Source organism: Ranitomeya variabilis, chromosome 6 (genome assembly GCF_051348905.1).
Source record: "Ranitomeya variabilis isolate aRanVar5 chromosome 6, aRanVar5.hap1, whole genome shotgun sequence".
Classification (NCBI taxonomy): Eukaryota; Metazoa; Chordata; class Amphibia; order Anura; family Dendrobatidae; genus Ranitomeya; species Ranitomeya variabilis.
In genome coordinates, this window is record NC_135237.1 from 508569007 (window position 1) to 508594827 (window position 25821).

Sequence of the window (25821 nt, forward strand, 5' to 3'; positions counted from 1 at the left end):
GCATTGCACTCACTCAGGTGCTGGTAGGAGCTCGGTCTCCTTGATAAGTTCAGCAGTGCACACAGTCAGGAGATTCAGAGCAGGAGAACTCTCCGCCCACAATGTCACGCTGGCTGTGTCCTTAATTAACCCCTATGTGTGCCTGGCCCTGCACTGACAGTGAGAAGATGCTTGTGCCAGCGCAAATTGAAAGGGTAGAAAGGGTTAAAGCAGCCAGATGGCTCTATGACTGTGTGAGTGGGCCCCCCTGTCTCGTCAGGGCCCCGGCACTTGCCCGGCTAGGCCGGGTGTTGACGCCGGCCCTGAACCTACCACAGCGATCAAAATGTACCTGTAACGAATCTGCCAGCCTGCAGATTCGGCGGGCGCACTGAGCATGCGCCCGCCATCTTGGAAGATGGCGGCGCCCAGGGAGGAGACGGACCGACTTCGGGAGGATCGGTAAGTATGAGGGGGTGGTGAGGGGGTGGATCGGAGCACAGGGGGGGGGATCGGAGGACGGGGGGAGCGGACAGGAGCACGGGGGAGCGGGCAGGAGGACGGGGAAGCGGACAGGAGGACGGAGAGGACCGGGCCACATAACGGACGACTGGGGAGGAGATCGGGGGCGGTGGGGGGGGCCAGAACATGATTTCCAGCCATGGCAGATGCTATTGCAGCATCGGCCATGGCTGGATTGCAATATTTCACCATTTTCATAGGTGAAATATTGCAAATTGCTCTGATTGGCTGTTGCACTTTCAACAGCCAATCAGAGCGATCGTAGCCACGTGGGGGCAAAGCCACCCCCCCTAGGCTGAAGTACAACTCCCCCTCTCCCTGCAGATCGGGTAAAATAGGAATTAACCCTTTCACCCGATCTGCAGGGATGCGATCATTCCATGACGCCGCATAGGCGTCATGGGTCGGGAAGGGGTTAAGGGAGGGGGGAAGGAGGGTGGGGAACTGGGGGATTGTTTCAGAATGTTTGTAAACATGTTTATTCTCCTTTGCTGACACAATTGTGTGTAGTTGTCAATTTGAATATGTTAATAAAAATTATCTGATAAAAAAAAAAAAAATTAATGTCTAGGACACCCTTTCTCTTTTGCCCAGTTTTGGCACAGACTATGGTACCTGCTCCTTTTGAAAGTAGCGCTGTTGGACCCGGCTTTCAAATACTTAGAAGTTACTTTTCATTAGTCTTATGTTCAATACAGCCATTGTCAGGGGTCACCTCATGTACGGTGTAGTCATTGTTGGGATCACCTTCCTGTACGGTGTAGTCATTTTTGGGGTCTTCTTCCTGTACAGTGTAGTCCTTGTTGGGGTCACCTTCCTGTACGGTTTAGTCATTGTTGGGGTCACCTTCCTGTACGGTGTAGTCATTTTTGGGGTCTTCTTCCTGTACGGTGTAGTCATTGTTGGGATCACCTTCCTGTACAGTGCAGTCATTGTTGGGGTCACCTTCCTGTACGGTGCAGTCATTGTTGGGGTCACCTTCCTGTACAGTGCAGTCATTGTTGGGGTCACCTTCCTGTACGGTGCAGTCATTGCTGGGGTCACCTTCCTGTACGGTGCAGTCATTGCTGGGGTCACCATCCTGTACAGTACAGTCATTGCTGGGGTCACCTTCCTGTACAGTGCAGTCATTCCTGGGGTGAGGAATGAGGGGTCCATCTGCCTATCCTGAAGATTGGTAATCTTCGGTTGATCGGATTATGATCGGCAGTGAATATTGAATTTTCAATATTCGCCAAACACAGCCGAACATCTTTAGAGTCAATGGGAGTTGAAATGAACTAATATGTTCGGACCCGATCTTCAAACATAAATACAGCACTAATATGATAAATTCAGATTTGACAATCATTTCCGAACATATTCGCTCATCTCTATTCCTCTTCTCCGGCTTGATCCTCTCAGTCTTTGTTCCACTCAAGCACCTGCTCTGGGGACCGAGTTGGGCAGGAGAAGGAAAGGCACGCACCGTCCGCACCCTACGTGGTCTCCTGTGTCACACAATGAATGCTAAGAGAAAGATTTTACAGCAAATGCAAAATTCCTCTTTTTATGGTGTTTTGTCTCATGGCCCATGTATTTTTTTTATACTAGTGTAAATAAATGTCTATGACTTTTACCACATGTGGATCTTTGCTCCCTTTTTCTGACTTACCTTCATGTACGGTACAGTCACCCTAATGTACAGTACAGTCATTGTTGGGGCACCTTGATGTAAAATACAGTCATTGTCGAGGGCACCGTAATTGTTGGGGTAATGTACGGTACAGTCATTTTGGGGGTCACCTTATGTACGATATAGTCATTGTCGCGTGTCACTTCATGGTACCGTACAGTCATTGTGGGGGTCACCTCATGTAAGATATAGTCATTGTCAGGGATCACCTCATGTACGGTACAGTCATCGTTGGGTGTCACTTCATATATGGTACAGTCATTGTCGGGGGTCACCTTATGTATGGTACAGTCATTTTGGGGGTCACTTCATGTACGGTACAGTCATTGTTGGCTGTCACTTCATATACGGTACAGTCATTGTCGGGGGTCACCTCATGTGTGGTACAGTCATTGTTGGGATCACCTCATGTGCAGTACAGTCATTGTGGAGGTCATCTCATATACAGTACAGTCAATGTTGGGGTCACCTCGTGCACAGTATAGCCATTGTCGGGGTCACTTCATGTACGGTACACTCTTTGTAGGGGTCACCTCATGTACAGTACAGTTATTGTTAGGGTCACCTCATGTATGGTACAGTCATTGTCAGGGTCACCTCGTGTACGGTACAGTCATTGTCAAGGTCACTTCATTTACCAGGAAAGATCTTTGAGCAAATTATTAAACAGCATGTATGTAAGTACTTGGATAAGAGTACAGCAATTAACCAGAGACAGCATGGGTTTGTAGCAAACAAGTCATGCCAGACTAATCTAATTTCCTTCTATGATGGAGTTACTGACTGGGTGGATCAGGGAAATGCGGTAGATTTAGTATATCTTGACTTCAGCAAAGCATTTGAGAAAGTATCTCATACTATCCTTATTGAAAAAAATGACCAAGTATGAGATTGTCAAGGCTACGGTTAGGTGGATTCATAATTGGCTCAGTAGTCGTACTCAAAGAGTGGTAATAAATGGTTGCACATCCAATTGGAAGATTATTTCGAGTGGGGTACCACAAGGCTCTGTCCTGGCCTGAAAAACACCAAAAAAGGAAAAATTCAAGAAAACACACCAAAAACAGGCAGAGATGCTTACCTGTCTAAATAGGCCTCAATACAAATGCACAAGCAGGGTGCAGCGGACCCAAATAAAATAGCAGATGCACAGGTGCAATACCTAATGAAACAGCCAGCCTTCAATCAGGGATTGGCCGTGTGGTACACCAATGCACTAAGATACATACTCTGTATGTGGCGTGTTCACACAAGGAATGCAAGCATCTGTACCACACGGCCAATCCCTGATTGAAGGCTGGCTGTTTCATTAGGTATTGCACCTGTGCATCTGCTATTTTATTTGGGTCCGCTGCACCCTGCTTGTGCATTTGTATTGAGGCCTATTTAGACAGGTAAGCATCTCTGCCTGTTTTTGGCTCTGTCCTGGCCCCAGTGTTCAATATTTTTATAAATGATTTAGATAAGGGAACTGAAGGTAAACGAATTCAATTTGTAGACAATGCAAAACTAGGAGGGATAGCTAACACTAGGTTAAGGCTGAGTCACACATAACGATATCGTTAACGATATCGTTGCAACGTCATGTGTGACAGCGACCAATGATCAGGCCCCTGCTGGGAGATCGTTGGTCGTTGGGGAATGATCAGGACCATTTTTTGGTCGCTGATCACCCGCTGTCATGGCTGGATCGGCGTGTGTGACGCCGATCCAGCGATATGTTCACTTGTAACCAGGGTAAATATCGGGTTACTAAGCGCAGGGCCGCGCTTAGTAACCCGATGTTTACCCTGGTTACCATTGTAAAAGTTAAAAAAAAAAACCAGTACATACTCACATTCTGATGTCTGTCACGTCCCCCGGCGTCCACAGGGTTAAAACTGCTTTCGGCCGAGAGCTTCCCTGCACTGACAGTGTCAGTGCTGGCCGTAAAGCAGAGCACAGCGGTGACGTCACCGCTGTTACTGCCGGCGCTGACACGTTCAGTGCAGGAAAGCTCTCGGCAGCAGCGCGTGCTTTAGCATCGCTCCTGCCGAAAGCAGTTTTAACCCTGTGGACGCCGGGGGACATGACAGACATCAGAATGTGAGTATGTAGTGTTTTTATTTTTTTACTTTTAGAGTGGTAACCAGGGTAAATATCGGGTTACCAAGCGCGGCCCTGCACTTAGTAACCCGATGTTTACCCTGGTTACCCGGGTGCTGCAGGGGGACTTCGGCATCGTTGAAGACAGTTTCAACGATGCCGAAGTCGTTCCCCTGATCGTTGGTCGCTGGAGAGAGCTGTCTGTGTGACAGCTCCCCAGCGACCACACAACGACTTACCAACGATCACGGCCAGGTCGTATCGCTGGTCGTGATCGTTGGTAAGTCGTTTAGTGTAACGGTACCTTAAGACATAGATAGGATTGAGAAGGATCTAGATAAGCTCGAACAATGAACAGTGACTAATAGAATTAACAGGGAGAAATGCAAGATTCTACACCTGGGCAAGAAAAACTAAAATTACATCTACAGAATGGGAAGAACAGAACTAAGCAACAAGCACGTGTGAAAAAGACTTGGGTATACTGATATCTCACAGACAGCACATGAGTCAGCAGTGTGGTGCAGCAGCAAAAAAGGCAGACACCGTTCTGGGATGTATTAAGAGAATCATAGAGTCTAGGTCACGTGAAACAATTACCCCCTTCTGCTCCTCCTTGGTCAGGCCGCATCTGGAATACTGTGTTCAGATCTGGGCATCACATTTTAAAAAAGACATTGAAAAACTGGAGCAAGTTCAGAGAAGAGCTACCAGGTTGGTGAGCGGACTGCAAAGTATGTCCTCTGAGGAACGGTTAAAGGATCTAGGAATATTTAGCTTGCAAAAAAGAAGGCAAAGAGGAGACTTAATAGCTCTCTACAAATATCTGAAGGGATGTCACAGTGTAGAGGGATCATCCTTATTCTCATTTGCACATGGAAACACAAGAAGCAATGAAATTAAATTGAAAGGGAGAAGATACAGATTAGATATTACAAAAAAATTTTGACAGTGAGGTTGATCAATGAGTGGAACAGGCTGCCACAAGAAGTGGTGCATTCTCCTTCAATGAAAGTCTTCAAACAGAGGCTGGACAGACGTGTCTGAGATGGTTTAGTCAATCCTGCATTGAGCAGGGGGTTGGACACGATGACCCTGGAGGTCCCTTCCAACTCTTAACATTCTATGATTCAATGATTTAAATGGTACAGTCATTGTTGAGGTCACTTCATGTACGGCACTATCATTGTGGGTTTATTAGAGTCCTGTTTAGCTTTGGATGATGGAATGTTGTGTTTCTGAATATTAATTCCATTTTTTCTCCACGTAGGGCCCTGGAGCTTCAGCCGTTCTCACTAAAACCACTCTTGCGACGTGCAATGGCAAATGAGTCCCTGGAGAAATACAGACAAGCATATGTGGACTATAAGGTTGCCCTTCAGCTAGACAGCACAATGCTGCTTGCTAATGACAGTATCAACAGGTAGGTTGTTAAAAGGTTGGATTTACTGACCTCCGCAAATAAACCAACCACACTCTGTGTTCTTCATGACCATGATCATGTCTCAGCAGTATCATGCAGTATTAATTGAATTTCTTTTTAGAGAAGATCTATCACCAAATTTCACAATACAAACTGCATACATTATTAAGTAGATCTTATACCTGAAGACACTGATGTACTTACTGTAAAAATCCAACTGAATTCAATTAATGCTCGTCTTGATAACAGGATTATTTGGCCATTTTGACTTGGCTTTTCACAGGAAGTATACCAGTCTCATCAGGTCTAAAATATCTACACTGTTACAGTGTAAAATCATATGTAAAATCTAAAATCATGTACACTGTTACAGTGGCATGTAAAAGTTTGGGCACCCCTGGTCAAAATTACTGTTATTGTGAACAGTTAAGCAAGTTGAAGATGAAATGATCTCTAAAAGGCCTAAAGTTAAAGATCACACATTTCCTTTGTTTTTTAAATAAATATATATATATAATTTAATTTTTTAGGATAATGGACTGATGCAAATGTCTGGGCACCCTTGGAGATGTGTATGCTCAAATAACTTTGACCAAGGTTTCAGCCCTTAATTAGCCTGTTAGGGTTATGACTTGATCACTATCATTATTGGGAAAGGCCAGGTGACGCAAAATTACCAGCTTTATAAAAATCCAGCCTCCTCTAACCTTGTGCCAAAAAACAGCAGCCATGGGTTCTTCTAAGCAGGTGCGTAGCACTCTGAAAATGAAAATGGTGGAGGCCCACAAAGGAGGAGAAGGCTAATAAGATAGCAAAGTGTTTTTAAGTTGCCCTTTCCTCAGTTCGAAATGTAATTAGGAAATGGTAGTTAACAGGAACAGTGGAGATCAAGATAAGGTCTGGAAAACCAAGCTAAATTTCAGTGAGAGCTGCTCGTAGGATTGCTAGAGATGAAAATCAGAACCCCTGTAAAAGACCTTCAGAAAGATTTAGCAGACTCTGGACTTGTGGTACATAGTTCTACTGTTCAGAAACACCTGCACAAATATGGCATTCATGGAAGAGTCATCAAAAGAAAACCTCTCCTGTGTCCTCACCATAAAATGCAGTGTCAGAAATATGCAAAAGAACATCTAAACAAGCCTGATGCATTTTAGAAACAAGTCCTGTGGACCGATGAGGTTAAAATAGAACTCTTTGGCCACAATGATCAAAGGTATGTGTGGAGAAAAAAGGGCACAGAATTTCAGGAAAAGGACATCTTACCAACCATTAATCATGCTGTGGGGTTGTGTTGCAGCCACATTTTTTAAAATGGCACACAAAGTTGATGAATTTTGTACAAAGTGCTGTTTATTTTTCTTTTCATCCTGCTTTACATTGCTGCATTTTCTGCTGAAATATTGCAATATCTGTACCAAATATCTCACATATATAAAATCACTTCAGGGGGTACTGGATGACATTTATACAAAAATGTTGTGACTTTTTAAAACAACGCAATTGATGAACCGACTGTAAACATATAGAAACCCAAAACTCTAACCCCAATGATGAACGTTAAAAATAGTAAAGCCAATTGGGCAAACACATATAAAGTAGACTTTAATTAGGGCGGAAATTAAAAGAATAAAATGGAACTGAAAAACACCCACAAAATAGACAGGGCACAAATGCAATCATGAATTGAACCCAAATGTAGCAAATAGTTGGAAAGCGTTGCATAATACAGATCGAACTTTACTTATGAGATTGGAAGCCCCTTTAAATTAAAGCTTGTGTTTGACGAGGGTACGACACAACAAGGTCATCCCTAATAATAAGTATCACTAATTGCTGTATAAGAAGCTGCGGTCTAATACGATTTTGCGCAGTGCATTGTGTTGCACCCCCAGTTACCCCTCTAATGTCAGGGTCGGGGTATCTGTCGCCTTACGCTGATTGTCTTCTTTGTTTACCATCAGAATTACAAGAACATTAATCGATCTGGACGGGCCGAACTGGAGAGAGAAACTTCCCCCAATCCCATCAGTGCCTGTGTCCACCCAGTTACAGCATCAAGAAAAGAACATGGCCGCCACAACTAATGCACGCCCAGAACGTGGTACAGGTACGCCGCCATGCTGATACCACCCAAGACTGTGATTTCTAAAAGCCGATATCGGCTCGTGTTCTTATTTCATTTTAAAGCGAATATGTCACCAGGTTTTTGCTGCCCAATGAGAGCAGCTTTGTATATTGGCAGAGACCCTGATTCCAGCAATGTGCCACTTACTGGGCTGCTTGCAGCAGTTTTGATAAAATCAGTGTTTTATCTGCTGCAGTTCTTTGAATGCTGAGCTCTTTATAACTCCGACCACACCACTGATTGGCAGCTTTCTGTGAAACCGTGCATAGGCAGAAAACTGCCAAAGAGTGGTGAGGTCGGAGTTATACAAAGCTCATGACTATGGAGGACTACATGGCAGATGGTTTACTAGTCCTCTAGTGATAATCTCTTGCTGATAAAACTGTGATTTTTACAACTAAAGTAAGTGAGATATCGCTGGTATCAGGGTCTCTGTCTCTACATCATGCTGCTCTCAGATTCGGGTTAACATAAATGTACAATAATATCTAGGAACAGCTATCCACTGCCTGTTTTCTGTAGCCATGTAAATACATCTTCTATATTATATATTGTAGATTTTTCCTAATATTCTTTCTTTTGCCTCCCCACTTGACTATTGACTCGTATATTAGTCTAATTTATCTTCGGCGATATGTAGCATTTATATCACATACGGCTGTTTAATGTATGTGATTATACGGTACAAAAACAATCGCGTTATTAAGAGCCCTCAATATTAGTAACGAGGTTATAGACTGTCAGCCTTTATCTATGACACCCGGATGTGTATATCCTATTTGCATCTGTAAATATGTATCTAAGAACTTTATCTTAATGATGGCAGTTTTTCCCATACAGTCACAATGTCGAGTCACCATTTCGAAAATTAAATTTTAAGGCATCTCCTGCACAGGCGCGATAGGGCGTCTCCTGCACAATCGCGATAGGGCGACTCCTGCCCAGGCACGATAGGGCAATTCCTGCCCAGGCACACCAGGGCGACTCCTGCCCAGGCACAATAGGGCGACTCCTGCCCAGGCGCGCTATGGCGACTCCTGCCCCGGCGCGCTATGGTGACTCCTGCCCAGGCGCGCTATGGCGACTTATGCCCAGGCGCGCTATGACGACTCATGCCCAGGCACGCTAGGGCGTCTCCTACACAGGCACGATAGGGCGACTCCTGCACAGGTGCGATAGGGCGGCTCCTGCACAGGCGCGATAGGGCGGCTCCTGCACAGGCGCGATAGGGCGGCTCCTGCACAGGCGCAATGAGGCGACTCCTGCACAGGCGCAATGAGGCGACTCCTGCACAGGCACGATAGTGCGACTCCTGCACAGGCGCGATAGGTCGGCTCCCTCACAGGCACGATAGGGTGACTCCTGCACAGGCGCAATAGGGCGACTCCTGCACAGGCGCGATAGGTCGGCTCCTGAACAGGCGCGATAGGGCCTCTTTCCTACTCCTTTTCAACCTGGCGTTTTGGACTCATTTAACACGCTGCAAAACCTCATGTTGAATAATCAGGAAGGAGATTACTATTCATTATTGATTGATATAAAAAAAAAATCAAAATAAGATCTGCAGGATCTGATGTGTATTATGATGTTTAAAGGGATAATGGGATTCTTTGTAACGTAAAGGTTATGGACACCCTGGCAATTGTTTTTTTACCTAATTGTATGCATATTGAGCTAAACATAATCTTTCATTAATAATTTTACACTGTTTTCCTTCTATAGCCCCAGTGTTGCACTCTCTATAGCTGCAAAATCGAGTTAAATAAGAATCCATCAGTGAGCTCCTTCTGACGGGAGAGGTGTAACTCTTATCTGTCTTTTACTGAGCTCTTCATTGATTTATCATCACATACAAGTTCATCTTTCCCTTGATGGTCGCACAGAGGAGCTCAGGAAAAGACACATAAAAGTGTTGCAAACTCTTCAATGAACAAGCTCACTGATGGATTCTCAGTTGACTAATTCTGGAGCCTGCAATGAGCAGGGAAACCAAAAGCTTTAGAGGTGAAACTCTTTAATTGATCCCAATTCTAAAATGTATTTTTTATCCCAAAATACATGTGTATATATCATTTTATAATTGTGATATGTCATCATGCCGGTGGGAGTTCTGATCGGAGCCCCCTGAGCTATTGATAAAATGAAGGGCAGCAGCGCTCAGCGGAGCGATCTGTCACCTCCTGAGCGGCTGTGTGCAGCTGCGCATGTCATAGGGAAATCGCAGCAATGGAGACCCGCTCTCCCTGCCCGAGCTGATCTATGTCACCTTATTATGTTTGTGATCCTAGGGGAATCCATAGAAGAGCGATTCACGTCCCTGAAGCAGGAGGGCAATGCCTGTGTGAAGAAGAGTCAGTATAGAGAAGCAGCGAAGAAATATACCGAGTGTCTGCAGATAAAGCCGGAGGAGTGCACCATGTACACCAACAGGTGAGGACAGCCCGCGGCATCCCGCCAGCAGAGACCACGCTTTATGGCGTGCTGCGACACCTCTGGAAATGTATTACTTCCTTTGTGGTCACAAACCTCCAACTGTAAAAAGGAAGAAGACCTTGTAACATTCCCTGCCGCAATGATGCTGCGTCACCGTCAGACCGGGCACGCTGTATACGGCAGATTGTGGTCTGTATACCATTGTTTGGTAAGCACCTCCACTGCCATGCTGGAATCAGCACCCGCAGCAGTGTATACAAGGTTGGATAAAGGACGCAGCAGAGCTGAGTGCACCCCAATCTGATAATATGGCTGCGGGACACTTGAGCTCACAGCTAAAATCCTTAAAGAGGATCCGTCACGTCCCTAATAATGACCTATAATCCATGGGGTTATGTTGCGTTGTTAGATATCAGACCAATACTAGTCGGACAGCCTGTAATAAATTGGTGAGACGGCAGCAATCACAAGGGAATGTCCATCAGCCATAAAGTTAAAGGTGTTTTCCAAAACTCATTAAGTCCCACAACCTTGACCACAGTACAGAGCTCCAAACTTCCCAATATCTTCAGTAACTGTATTGTGGTCTTTCCTGTGTCTCGCTTTGTCCAATATTCACTTCCATGGGTCATCAATCATGGTGGCATGTGACCGGCTGCAGCACGTAGACACTGGACCAGCGATACGACACCACAGCTGTCAGCTTTGGCCGCTGTGATGGCAATGACGGCTTTTGCTGGAATGCATCCCAAGTCTTATGGACGCTGGTCGGTAATCGGGAAGGAGTGTTCCTATAGACGCTCGTTCCCCAATTATCAGCCAGTCTCAACTAGCCGAGCAAAACGCTTGTTCGTCGGGTGAAATGATTTTTAAGCTTCTCGGCAGCTCATTGTCCTGTGCTAGCATTGTGATATTCTGCTGTTCTGTGCACATGGAAGTGCAGTGGGTCGGTCTAAATCTTCAATTAAAGCTTGTCTGTAGCCAGACAATGCAGACCAGTATAAATGCATCCTTAGAAATCACCTCTACTGGTGGCCATTACTAAGGGGGATATTTAGGAGATTACTAAAGATAGGGTTAATATTGTGTTCAATGAGAGATGTGAAAAGTCCATTTTCGGTAACCGCCCCTTAGTGGTGGCTGCAGGTACTTAATATACAGAAATGTAAGACTGCGGCAGGAGATGGACAGATGTGATTGCATAAAAAAGTACAGGGAAAACAATCTGCACACAAATGGAGACTTATTATTTAATTTTTTATCTAAAAAAAACAATAATAACATAATGGTAAAAATGAATTTGTGAAGGCTGAGTAACACATGTTGTATGCAGTGTGGCTGTAATGTGAGAATCGTAGCCGTGCGTTTAGCCGACACCACATTTTGCTTTGCAGAGCGCTGTGCTACTTGAAGCTGTGCCAGTATGACGAGGCCAGGCAGGACTGTGACTGTGCCCTGCAGAGGGATGCCGCCAACATCAAAGCCCTGTACAGGCGGGCGCAGGCCTACAAGGGATTAGAGGTAAATGGGGGGTATTAACTAACAAAACATTAGCCCTCGGCTGCCCCTGAATTTCTGCCACACAAGCATCTCACGTCCTTAGTCTGGTGTACAAATCGTCTGCAGTCCGGGGAATGGTGGTGACATGGGCAGGCGCGGCTGCAGGGAATTCCAGACACGTGATAAAAACTTGTTAGTCACCAACTTAACATCACATGTGCAGTCACAGGAAAAGTTACGTGGTTTATTAGCAAAAGGTACAAACATTCTTCTGTGGCAATAAAGCAATCAAACAAGAACAATGTAAATGGCTCAACACAACGAATAGAACAAGCGGTTTCTCCAAGTTCTACACAAAATGTCACTTTTACTGACTCCTGCAGTCTCAAAATTATCTAACCCCTTAATAGAATCCCTCATAAGAGCACACATTTGTCTGAAGGAGACCTGATGTAATATTCAAGGGCATCATTAGTGGCATTAGGTTTGTTTGGGATAAAACAGATCAAATACCCGGACCAGCTAGGGCGTTGTTGAATGTGACGTTAGATTGCAGGTTAGACATATGGCTACTTCAAAAGAGTGGCCTGAAAAGCTAAGAGAAGAGATCAGTACCTTCTACAAGGAAGGAAAAAAAAAATATATAGTAAAGGCATTAAATGTTCAAAGTTGGATGTGGTAGAAAGAGTAAGCCGTCACTGGCTGCCACAAGATTACTGAGGAGTTCAGTGGTCAAAAACGCTTGAGTGACCGCAGAAGACCTGCAGCAAGACATGGTGGCAGCAGGAACAGAGCTTCCGGCCTAAGGGTATGTGCGCACAACATCTTTTTAAGGTGGGTCCGCCTGGAATACTCCGGAAAAAACGCTGAAAAGGAACAAAAAGAATACACATTTGTGTAATAATGTCAAAACAACTTGCAGTGCACACGTTCAGGCTTTTGTTTAACTTCTTTTAATAGCATCAGGCTTCCAAAGTTGCAAAAAAGACACTTGTCATGGATGGCTGTAATAAATCTAAGACTGCAGTACTCAGAAAACTGGCATTGGTTCTGAATTTGGAGAATTCTTTTGTTTTATTAGTTGTGTTGAGTTTAGCGATGAGCGATCGTGCTGGGATAAGGTGTTATCTGAGCATGCTCGGTGCTAACCGAGTGACTTCAGCATACTCGAATATGTTGGAGTCCCCGCGGCTGCAGCATGTCTCACGGCTGTTCGACAGCCACAACACATGCACAGATTACCTAACAAGCAGGCTATCCCCACATGTTTTGTGGCTGGCCAACAGCCGTGAGACATGCTGCAGCCCCGGGGACTCGAATATATCATCCGAGCACGCTGAAGTCACATGTTTAGCACACGCTCATCATTAGTTGAGCTATTTAAATGTCGTTTTGCTTCGTTGGTTTATTGCAAACAGCAGAAAGGTTGTAAATTTGGCTAATAAACCAAATTTGCAACAAGGACTGAATAACTGTGATTGCATCTGTGCAGCAGGGGGAGAGGATCGGGGTACGGACTTGTAGTCCCCGCCACCTGTAGTCTGCAGATACATCATATATTCTGCATAATACGCCAGTCACTTATAGACATCACCGAGCTATATAATCAGGTAAATGATGATGTGACTATATCTTCGCTATATTATATTGGTAAATAAAAGCCTCTTTGATGCTCTGATTTAGAGGTGCTGTACACGGTTTACAGTCCTATGTTGTCAGAACGAACGGTGCCCCTAAAAGTACGCTGATCATCCCACCAGTGATCCGCTGTCAACACAGCAGCAAGCGTTCCCTACAGCGCCTCCAGTGTACTCATGCAGCATTGCAATGCGGTGGGCTGCTGGTGTAATGCATGGATATGCGGGGTGCATATTCGACTCCACAATTCATCTAAAATCCGCTTATAAACTGTTACCCATTGATTGTAATGGCTGATTGTAAATCAATGTCATGGAAAATAAGTGACACTAATTAAGCAGATTGGCGCAAAAAAGATGGCAAATTACATCAGGCAGATTAGTCCTTGGTAAAACCTGGTGCTGGTTGAAGTAGAAAACCCAATCTTTTTGTGCAAGTTTTAAACCTTTTATTTCTCCATTTTAGAAATACCAAGATTGTGCCAGTGATCTCCGAAAGCTTATCACACTTGATCCAGGTGTCACAGAAGCCAAAACGTTACTAACAGAAATCACTCCCTTCCTATCACCCAGTGGAGAGGAAAAGCAAAGGAAGAAAATCCTGATAGAAGAGGTACAAGGGGGTCCTCTGTCTGGGGATGTGGATGATGGGACGCCTCTGTGCTTGGCCTTATGTGTAATGTGAGGTTCCCCAGCAGAGGTCACAGAAGGAAAAAACTATCCCTGGCTCATGTGCTCTTACAGCAATTACTACTTATATTGTTTTCTCTACAGTGAAGTCTAATTTCCATCCTGACCTGGAGATTTCTGCAGGAACGTGTGGGAGATTGTCACCCATTATGGGCAGGACTTTGCTCATACGGCGACTTTTCACGCATCATAAAAAGTCTTTTAGGCTATGTGCACACGTCCAGAATTCCTGAACTCCCTGCTGCAGGAAAAACGCATGGAATAGGCATGCGTTTTCCCGCTAAACACTAGCGTTTTACAAGTGTAATTAGCTTGCAGAATGCTAACGTTTTCCAAGCGAACTGTAGCATCGCTTGGAAAACTGATTGACAGTGTTTGTCAGTGTTTGACAAGTGTGACCATCTTTTTACTATTGATGCTGCCTATGCAGCATCAGTAGTAAAAAGATATAATGTTAAAAATAATAAAAAAAATAAAAAAATCATGATTTTCTTACCTTCCGGCGTCCCCGGCAGTCTTCCTCGCGATGCTCGTGTTCCCAATAATGCCTAGCGGCAATGACCCCAGATGACGTAGCATCACTCGAGACCGACGTCATCACAGGTCATTTTCGCAATGCATTATTGGGAAATAATGCAAGGAGCGGGAAGACTGCCGGGGACGCCGGAAGGTGAGAATATCATGATTTTTTATTTTAATTCTTTTTTTTAAACAATTATATGTTTCCCAGGGCCTGGAGGAGAGGAGGAGAGTCTCCTCTCCTCCGCCCTGGGTACCAACCGCACATGATCCGCTTACTTCCCGGATGGTGGGCATAGCCACATGTGGAAAGTAAGCAGATCAATGTATTCCTATGTGTGCGGAATCCCCGCGATTCCACACAAAGAATGAACATGCTGCGCTTTTTTATGGAATGCGATTCCGCCGCGGAAAAAAACACAACGTGCGCAAAAAATGCGGAATGCATTCTCATAGGATGCTTAATGTGTGCGTTTTTATAGCGAAAAAAACGCAAAAATTCCTGAATGTGTGCACATTTTATTTCGGTGCCACTTTCATAGTTTTTTTAGTGTTTTTTTTTTTTTTTTTTTTTTTTTTTTACTTTTTCAGTTTGCTTTTTTGTCCAGTGAAAGACAAATCCTAAACTGGAAACCATCAACAAGCTGCTGTCAACTGATCTTTAGTTCTTCTCCTGTATCTCTATGTAAAAATGGCGTTAATAATAATAATAATTTTATTTATATAGCGCCAACATATTCCGCGTTCTGTTGTAACTGAGCAGTGTGTCTAATTGTCGCAGAAATTGATTGTTCGAGGTATTCACACAAACCATATTTAGAGTAAAAAGAAAGCCGTGCTAGGATCTATGCATGGTATGTAACCTGCTTGCTGATGGTTTCTATGTGGCACCGACTGACAGCCGGCTCTATTGCAGCTGTAGGCAGTCAGCAGTTTTATACTGGGAATATTGCATGGTCCCCCATATAACTTTTAGTCATCTGAGTCCACCAGAAGGGCAGGTACCCTGAAGGGGATTTTTCTTGCTTCGGCCATGTGCACATGGAGTTTTTGTGGAGCAGGTTATTTCCAAGAAATGCTTGAAAGACTATTGATTTCTATTCAAAAACCGCTTTGCCTGTCTTATGTTCAGTCTGTTGAGTGATTTTTCTTCTGCTTACGGACTTGAAAAACTCCTAAAGTTAGAAAAGAAAGTGCATCTCACTGTTTCGAAGCGTCTTCAAACAGAAAACGCTCCGAACTAGGAACTGTCCAATCACAAGACTGCAACAACAAAAAATCATCCAAATCTTATTCAGAAATGAAAAAAATCCTCAAAAAACTTCCCAAAGAAGAAGCATTTCCTGAAGTGGTTTTCACTAGAAAACTTGCTGTTTTTGACCAACTTAAAAAAAAAAGCTCCATGTGCTCCTACCCTAATTGTCTCCATTCCTGGGTGGACGCCTCCGTCATATAAGGAATAATGAGTTTACTGTGAACGTCAGACTTTGGCTACTTTTGGGTGTTGGTTACTGTGAACGGATTGCATTTCATGCTGAAAATAGCAAGTGCCATAAGGGTCCGGCCACTCCAGCTCCTGCCCATGTGAGTCTCCTGCAAGGCCAGAAATCACTCAGCTGTCACTGACACATGCTGCGCTCTAAGTAATTCACATGTTTACTATGACTGGAATATCTACACACAGGAAAATAGCAAGATAGTGCAGAATTGGGGTCCGTGACAGTGGGGGGTCTCTGAGTTTATGGCGTGCACTTGTACAAGTTGAAGATGACATCATCTTTTTCCTTTGTATTTTATGCAGAAAAAAAATATATTGTCATTTTGTTCATTTTAAAAATTACAAAAAGGAAAATGGGCCGATGCAAAAGTTTGAACACCCTTGGAGATTTGTGTTCTCAAATAACTTTGATCAAGGTTTGAGACCTTAATTATCCTGTTATGGTTATGACTTGTTCACTATCATTGTTAGGAAAAGCCAGGTGATGCAAATTTCCCAGCTTTATAAAAACCCAGCCTTCTTCTAAGATTATGCCAAAAACCAGCAGCCATGGGTTCTTCTAAGCAGCTGCGTAGCACACTGAAGATGAAAATGGCGGAGGCCCACAAAGGAGGAGAAGGCTATAAGAAGATAGCAAAGCGTTTTCAAGTTGCCCTTTCACCAGTTCGACATGTAATTAAGAAATGGCAGTTACAGGAAGAGTGGAGGTCAAGATAAGGTCTGGAAGACCAAGCAAAATTTCAGTGAGAGCTGCTCGTGGAATTGCTAGAGAGGCAAAGACCTTCAGAAAGATTTAGCAGACTCTGGAGTTGTGGTACATTGTTCTACTGTTCAGAGACTCCTGCACAAATTTGGCCTTCATGGAAGAGTCATCTGAAGAAAGCCTCTCCTGCGTCCTCACCATAAAATTCAACGTCAGAATTATGCAAAAGAACATCTAAACAAGCCTGATGCATTTTGGAAACAATTCCTGTGGACCGATAAGATTAAAATAGAAGTCTTTGGCCCCAATTATCAAAGGTATATGTGGAGAAAAAAGGGCACAGAATTTCCGGAAAAGAACATCTCGCCAACCATTAAGCATGGGTGTGGCACAATCATGCTTTGGGGTTGTGTTGCAGCCAATGATACAGGGAACATTTCACGGGTAAAGGGAAGTCTGAATTCAATGAAATTTCAAGAAATTCTTGATGCAAACATAACTCCATCTATAAAAAGCTGAAGTTGTTGAAAAGAGGATGGCTTGTACGAATGGATAAAGATCCTAAAGACACAACAAAATCCACAATAAACTACCTTAAAAGGCATAAGCTGAAGGATTTAAAATGGCCCTCATAGTCCCCCTGATCTGAAAATCATTGAAAATCTGTATCTAGACCTCAAAATAGCAGAGCATGCAAGACGACCCTGGAACTGGAAGAATTTTGCAAGGAAGAATGGATGAAAATCCCTCAAACAAGAATTGAAAGGCTCTTGTCTGGCAATAAAGAGTTTACAAGCTGTGATACTTTTAAAAGGGGATGCTACTAGATACCTAGCCATGCAGGGGGCCCAAACTTTTGCAAAATGTGTCATCTTTAACTTTAGGCCTTATAAAGATCAGTTCATCTTCAACTGTTCACAATAACAGTAATTTTGACCAGGGGCGCCCAAACTTTTACATGCCACTGTGTATATGTAGAACACTTCCCTATAGATCAGAGTTCAACGCCATGCTGGATTATCTGATATGTACGTCATTTCTCACACTGTCATGGTCACTACATCGTGCTTGCTAGACTCTGGCTCGGTATGGAACGGTAAAGGGTACTGCGCTGTCACAGGTGACTCCATTGTCTGTACCGTAGCAGAAAGTTATGTTTCAAATTTTTATACAGTTTTTTCTTGTCTTTCTGCAGGTGGATGAGAAGGAATCTAATCATGATAATGTCAATGGACATGATAATAACAAGTCACCGAGGAAGACGACAAGTCCTCACTTCACAATGCCCACTAATGCCCTGGAGTTCGAACAAGTCATGAATGAGATGAGGGCAGGGAGGGATATGGAAGGTTGTGCCCAACTACTTTACATCATAGACCCAAAGGACTTACCAATGTTCCTAAGTAACAAGCTGGACTCAGAGACTCTCCTGCTGATTGTACAGTCACTGCGGCACCATGTCCTGGAGCAGAGCCCTGCCCTGGTATACCAGCACCTGGCACACCTCAGCACAGTGGAGCGATTTGGGGTAAGAGACACTTTGTCTTCTCAATTTATGGCTTCCTTCATCCTTCACATTGTGGTATCATCGAATATTGCCTGTATTACCGATCTTCAACATAGAAGTAGCGAATATATTCAGATTCTCACTGATGCTGAGAACAATGGGGTTTTCGTTCTACGCATTAGTTTGGACCCCTATTTGCATACTGATAGGTGGCATAAGTGGCCCGCTGTTTCTGAGTGCTTTTCCCTCTATATATCTAAACTCTAGTGCCACCTACTGGAAGTAGCAATTCTAAAAGTCAATATCAACCCTTTAACGAGCCTTGCAATATGACTTAGAATAAAAGCCAAACCACAATCTCAATTTGCAGACACGTGTTTCGAGGTTTTGCCACTCGTCAGTGTAGAGCATGAGATCTGCTGTAGCTGTATGAGAGGCCTATGACTGCATTACATGGCCTATAAGTCTCCTTACACTGGCATGTCACTCTCCAATGGAGAAATGTTACTCTTCCTTCTATCTATTACATTGCATCATGGCACACATGGACAATGCTGTGGAGTGGCCTGTTACCCCTGTGTGTGTGGCACAGCCTTTGACTTTCTAAATGTCACCTTCTCTTCAGGTGGTGGTCCTATTACTCAACAAAGATGAAAAAGACCAAGTCCGAAACCTCCTCACGAGTCTGTCAGGAATGGAGAATGAGAACTTTGACCAAGATGCCATCTCCAACCTCACAAAGACATATGGACTCTGAACCTATGGGTTATATGCACGGTTTGATTGATCATATCATTAAAGATTAACTATGCAAATTGTAATATATGAGCTGACTGGTAACCTATGCAGCATGGCGGCAATTGTCATTCTCGTACCAGCTCACATCCCGGATGAGAGAATCAACAGTGGAAGAAATGCTTTCATCTGTCCATGATGGGCAACTCCCCCAATGACTTGTTGTTATGGATAATATCTGGTAATTATGACAAATAATTGCCCCCATTAGTGACATTATTAACAACATGAAGGCCGCAGTCTGTATTGTGCGTACAATAGCATATTAATGTGGTGGGTGCACTATGTGGCGGCACGGTCACCCAGATGCGCTGTGCAGCAGTTTTGTGTTTTATGTTAAAATATCCCATAAACTCCCAGTCAATTAATTGCTGTGTACTTCTGGCTGCCTTAATGCTCGTCCATCTGCATGGGTATCTCAGTGTCTGTCATCGATATTCACATGCGATCTACCTCAGTAGACGGCCACCATTGTGAAAGCAACTTCAGTACAATGTTCATATAGTTCCCGTTTCAGTTTAACAAATTTATGGTTAAAGAGAAACCATTAACCAACCACAGCGTCATAGAGGAAAAGCCCCTTCCAAAATAAAAATAAAGTTCTCAATAAAAAAAGTGTGCAGAGTCACGTGGGTGGTCCAGGCCTCGGGGGAGTCATGCATTCCCATGTCCTCCTGGCCATACGGACGACCCACAGGCCGGGATACAACATTACAAGACATCCGGCCCATGCATGTGTGGCCATGACACCGTCCGTCACCGCACAGATGTCACTATCAGGAGACATTATAGAAAGCCCAATCCACTTGGCACAAACATTTCTCACTGCCGAGAAAGCTTCAAAGCCTAGAAATAGCCACAAGATGGCAACTCAACACTGAATCACAGTGTGAATAATATACATATCCTTAGAGGTCACATTACGTCTCCTCATCAGGGGCCAATATGTAATGGTCACTACAGGCTCCATGTTGGAGAGACTATGTTACTGTCTCCGAGCATGGAGCATGTGTGTATATATATATATATATCCTCGTATTCTGTGATGGAGCAGTGTATGAAGGCCTGAATGTAAGGCCATGGTCACTATCAGTATTTGGTCAGTATTTTACCTCAGTATTTGTAAGCTAAAACCAGGAGTGGAACAATCAGAGGAAAACTATAAGGGTATGTGCACACGTCAGGATTTCTTGCAGAAATTTTCCTGACAAAAACTGGACATTTCTGCCAGAAATCCACATGCGTTTTTTTCGCGTGTTTCATGCGTTTTTGACGCGTTTTTTTCCAAATGAATAGAATAGCGGGAAAAACGCGGAAAATCCGCAAAATTAATGAACATGCTGCTTTTTTACCGCGATGTGTTTTTTTAGCGGAAAAAAAAAACGCATCATGTGCACAAAACATGCAGAATGCATTCTAAATGATAGGATGCATAATGTATGCATTTTTAATGAGTTTTTATAGCGTTTTTATCGCGAAAAAAACGCGAAAAAACCTGAACGTGTGCACATACCCTAATAGAAACACGTCCCCACTTCTGGATTTATCACCCACTCCTGGTTTTGGATACAAATACTGAGGTAAAATACTGACCAAATACTGAACTTGTGAACGTGGCCTAATTCTGATCATTGAGATCCTCAGATGTAACTATAGGGACAGCGATTATAATGACTTCCTAAAATAACAGCTCCACATATGAAAAGCTATGGAACCTAACGGGTGCAATGATGGTCAGGTGTGAACGCCTCCCTAGGGCCGGTATTACCAGGTTTACTATAGGTGTGTAGTAAAGAGATTACTCAAGATGTTAATAAACAATGCTTTGCTAAACCTGTAAAGTATGCTAGACATGCCGAGTAGTTGACTTGCGCCTATAGATTGTGCTGTTTGGGGTAAAGTCCGCCTTCGTAGTATATTTTTCTTTTTAATGTTGTAAAGTGGGAAAAAATGTATTTAAATATCATCTCCAGCTACTGTGAGGCCCTGTCCGTCTCAGAGTCCCTGTCCATCTGAGGTCCTATCCGTCACGGAGGCCCTATACGTCACTGAGGTCCCTGTCCATCTCTGAGATTTCAGACTGCGAGCCCCATAGTTTAATCCTGTAGTTATAGGTTTGAGTTCAGAAACTGTACAACTCTGGCTGGAGGCATCTGCCCTGTACCAATATGTCTGCCTTGTGCTGATCTGCATCCTGTAGGCGACACATAGACATCCATGGGCGTCAGTTAACCCATCTGTATCCTGTGACAGAAGCCTCTGTATAACATCCGTCACTCATAAGGGCCCCGCTTATACATAAGATGAAATATGTAGACACATGCCAGCCAGACAATGGCTATAAGGACACGTTCAGGACGTGTGGAGACCTATGGGGTTATTGATGTATACAGCAGCCATATAGGCCTTACGAGTTTGGGAAGGAAAAGGATCCCACAAACAAACCATAATCAATGGTGTTCCAGCATTTCTTCCAATAGTGCATATCCTTGCATGGTGCATTGCACAAGGCTGATTCTCCAATGGACAGGGTGGTACATCAGCTTTTGATTGTATTTTTTTTTTTTTTTTTTTGTTCTCTCATACATTCCACAGAATGCTCCATTACATCCGGCCTCGTGCATAAAAAGTGGCCTTGTTGCCCTTAGCGACCAGCATTCTGCTTTCTGTCTTGTTGCGATCGGCAGTGCGGCCTCCACTTCATGCACAAAGCGGAGTTATTATTTTGGTTTCATCATCTTCTGTCCTGTAAATACTTCATGTTGCTCTACAGGAGATCTTTCTATGGAGCCGGATGACTTGTACAGTAGTGAGAGATGATTGTAGCGTTTGTTTACATGGATTGCTTACAGCGTAATTTATCACACCAGAAACTTTATTAAATATTTTTTCATTCATGAAATTGGAGTACGACCATTATTTCTGTGTCATGTCGCTATCCTGGATTTCTACTCAGTCCTGGAAAAATAAATTATGAATGTTGATTCCCATTTACCCATCATGAGGCCCACACACCGTTAGTATTAATGTACAGGCGCACAAATACACACACAATGCAATTAATGAATACATGAAATCCAATATTGCGATAAACGTTTTTTTCATCAAATAACGCAAAAGCCATCAAAGCCGGACAAAGTGCATTGAAATATGGATGGTCCCTATCACTAATGTCCTGCCTCTCCACATGCCTTGCCAGGCCTCAGCTTAAAAGGGAAGTGAAAGGAAATTAATTAAAATCTTGTTTGGTAAAATATGGGTGCCAAGCCCTGGAGGGGGCCACCCTGCACCCCGAATGTACACTACAAAAATAAAGGGCCCAAATCCCTTTAGTATTAAATTAACATACAATATGCTGACACAGTGTGTGTATATTGGCCAGAAAGCAAATTTGTGCGTGCACCTCTTTTTTTCATGTATGTACATTGGAGGTTGTGGCCCCCTCCAGGGCTCAGCATCCCCTTGATGGATATCTTTCCAAAACAAGGTATTAAATATGAGCTGCAGCTTTTTTTTTTTTCTCCTTTTACTTCCCCAGTTCAGATGGGGCCTGGCTTGACACAAGGATGGGTTGGACATTAGTGATAGGGACCATCTATTACAGGTACACCTTGATGTGTTTGGATGGATTTTGCACTTTTTGAGGAAAAAACAACACAAGTATCTTAGATTTTTAGGGTGTATAGCAATAGCGGAATTCATGTACCACAAGTTTCCCCACTACTCTGCCTGTGCCGGAGGTCCACCAGGTGACACCCATCTTTTAACAATTTGTTTGTACAGTGGATACCAAGGAGATCCACTCAGTTTTTTCCCTGAATTCTGCAGAATAGTATTTATCAGTACCTTTAAAATGGTTTACCGTAGCAACAGACATCCACTTGATTTTCCTTAGGCCCACCTGTATCGCTGTCTTATCTGGATGGAAAAGTTGGGAAAATATGAAGACAAAGTGCTTTCGGACATTGGGGAAAGAACAAGATAACTGATGGATCCCCCAACGAGAAAAAAAAAAAAAGGCTGATGTGTACAACATCTTCCCATATTGGCACCTGTTAGCCGTTCACCTAAGAACATAATTGGGAAGCGAGGGTAAAGTGTGAAATACCAAACAGGGATTTTTGTGTTCTCACTGTAAAATCCTTTTCTCCGAGCCACTCATTGGGGGACAAATGGACCGTGGGTGTATGATGTTGCCACTAGGAGGCTGACACTAAGTTAATACAAAGAACCTTAGTTCCTCCTCTGCAGTATACACCCTCCTGCTGGCTCCTAGAGAACCAATTCAGTGCAAAAGCAGTAGGAGAACATTAATAACATATAAAAGTACATGGTAAACCAACGAAAAAACACCAGCCATTAGGTTAACAGGGTGTGCGCTGTGTCCCCCAGTGAGTGGCTAGGAGAAAAGGATTTTGCGGTGAGTACACAAAAATCCCCGTTTCTCCTTCGCCTCATTGGGGGACCGTGGGACGTCCCAAAGCAGCACCACTGCAGCCTGCAGAATTCTTCTGCCCAGCCCCGTATCAGCCAAAGCTTGGGTATGAACATTATAGTGCTTCGAGAAAGTGTGTAGGCTGGACCAAGTCGCGGCTTTACAGACCTGCTCTGCCAATGCCGAATGGCCCAGGAAGCACCCACTGACTGAGTGTAGTGCACTCTGATCCCTGCTGGGATTTGCTTACCTCTGATGTGGTAGGACTCCTGAATGGTGGAACGAATCCACCCAGCTATCGTGGCCTTTGAAGGGACTAGGCCCTTCCTGTGTGCCCCCAGAAAGCACAAACAAAGAATCCGACCTTCGATACGTACCTTCTCAGAGCTCTGACTACATCCAGAGTATGGAGAGCCCTTTCCACCCTGTGGACTGGAATCGGACAAAATGAAGGAAGAACAATTTTCTCGTTAAGGTGGAAGGATGAGACAACCTTGGGCAAAAATGATGGGGATGGCCTGAGGACAACCTTGTCCTGATGGAAATTAAGATAAGGCGCCCAACAGGACAGAGCCGCCAGCTCCGAAACCCGCCTGATTGATGTGATTGCCACAAGAAATGCAACTTTCCAGGACAGAAAGGTGAGCGAAATGTCCTGAAGCGATTCAAAAGGAGCTTCCTGTAAGACTCCCAAGACCAAGTTAAGGTTCCAAGGGTCTAAAGGCCTGCGATAGGGGGAAGCACATGAGTAACCCCCTGAATGAATGTCTTCACCTGAGGTTTTTTCGCAATCCTACGTTGGAGTAAGACCAATAATTGGCCCTTGAGCGAGCTGAGCACCAGGTTTGAGTCCAGATCGGTCTGTAGGAATTCTAAAATTGTGGGAATAGAGAAGATGAGGGGGAGACGTCCACGAGCTTTGCACCAAGCAAAAAAATGTCTTCCAGGTACAGTGATTAATGCCTACCGACGCAGGCTTACGAGCACTGATCATTGTGGACGCAACCTGTTGTGAGAAACCAGCCTGGATCAGAATCCAGGATTCAACTGCCAAGCTGTTAAACACAGGGCCGCTTAGTTCTGGTGGTAAATCGGCCCCTGGGAGAGCAGATCTGGATGATCCAGCAATCGCCAGGCGACAAGGAGCAACAACTCTGTGAACCACACCCGGCATGGCCAATCCGGAGTAACCAGGATCACTGGAACCCCTACTGCCTTGATCTTTCTGATGACTCTTGGAAGAAGCGGCAGCGGGGAAAAATGTATGGAAGACAGAACTGTTGCCACGAAAGAACCAGAGCATCCACTCCTATGGCTCTTGGATCTCGCGACCGAGCTATGAACCTCGAGAACTTGGCGTTCAATCTGGATGCCATCAGATCCACATCTGGTGTCCCTCAACGAAGACAGATCTGTTGGAAAACATCCAAAAGAAGTTCCCACTCCCCCAAAGCGAGACCCTTGCGGCTGAGGAAGTCTGCCGCCCAGTTTTCCACGCTTGGTATGTGTACTGCTGAGATTACTGAGTGGTTCCTCTTTGCCCATCAAAGAATGCGAGATACCTTGCACATGGCCGCCCTGCTGGTTGTACCCCCTTGAAGGTTGATGTATGCCACAGCCGTGGTGTTGTCCGATTGAATTCGGATGGGGTGACCTGCTAGGAGATAAGGAAACTGCAGTAGCGCTAGCCATATCGCTTGGATTTCCAAGACTGATTGGAGTTTCGATTCCTGAGATGACCAGTGGCCCTGAGCTGTGTGGTGACAAAAAAACTGCTCCTTAGCCCAGAAGACTAGCATCGGTAGTCACCACTATCCATTGAACTGGGAGAAAGGACTTTCCCTGGTTGAGGGAAGAACTCAATGTCCATCATCTGAGAGTCTGCCTGACCCACAGGGATAGGCGGCACCGGCAGTCGAGGGAGAACAGGTTCCTGTCCCAAGCTGCTAGAAGAGCATGCTGTAGGGGACGGAGGTGCATCTGTGCAAAAGGAACCGCTTCCATTGCTGCCACCATTTTGCCCAGTACCCTCATCGCAAAGCGGATGGAATGAGGGTATAACTGAGAAAGTGCGTGGGCTCCTTGCTGAATGGCTAGGACCTTGTCTTGTGGGAGAATCACCAACACTCGAGAGGTGTCCAGGGTCATGCCTAAAAAGGATATCTGCTGAGCTGGAATGGGGGAAGACGTGGCTAAGTTTATCAGCCAACACAGATGAGAAAGAGTATCGCAAGTGATATGAACGGACTCCACGCAGTCGTGGAAAGACGGACCCTTGACCGGAAGGTCATC

The 25821-nt window shown here is 44.4% G+C and overlaps 1 protein-coding gene across 4 annotated transcripts in view; it reads left to right on the forward strand.

The window, feature by feature from the left end:
• The window catches only part of SPAG1 (sperm associated antigen 1), a 99303-nt gene extending 78743 nt beyond the window's left edge, over positions 1-20560 (forward strand). For all 4 annotated transcript variants that reach the window (XM_077270908.1, XM_077270911.1, XM_077270910.1 and 1 more), the window contains exons 13-19: positions 5532-5684; positions 7649-7794; positions 10101-10242; positions 11640-11766; positions 13849-13995; positions 17988-18320; positions 18925-20560. In XM_077270908.1, the coding sequence (XP_077127023.1) occupies positions 5532-5684; positions 7649-7794; positions 10101-10242; positions 11640-11766; positions 13849-13995; positions 17988-18320; positions 18925-19056 (1180 nt within the window). In that variant the 3' untranslated portion in view covers positions 19057-20560. The remainder of the gene's footprint in view (positions 1-5531; positions 5685-7648; positions 7795-10100; positions 10243-11639; positions 11767-13848; positions 13996-17987; positions 18321-18924) is intronic.
• Positions 20561-25821: the final 5261 nt, after the last annotated feature.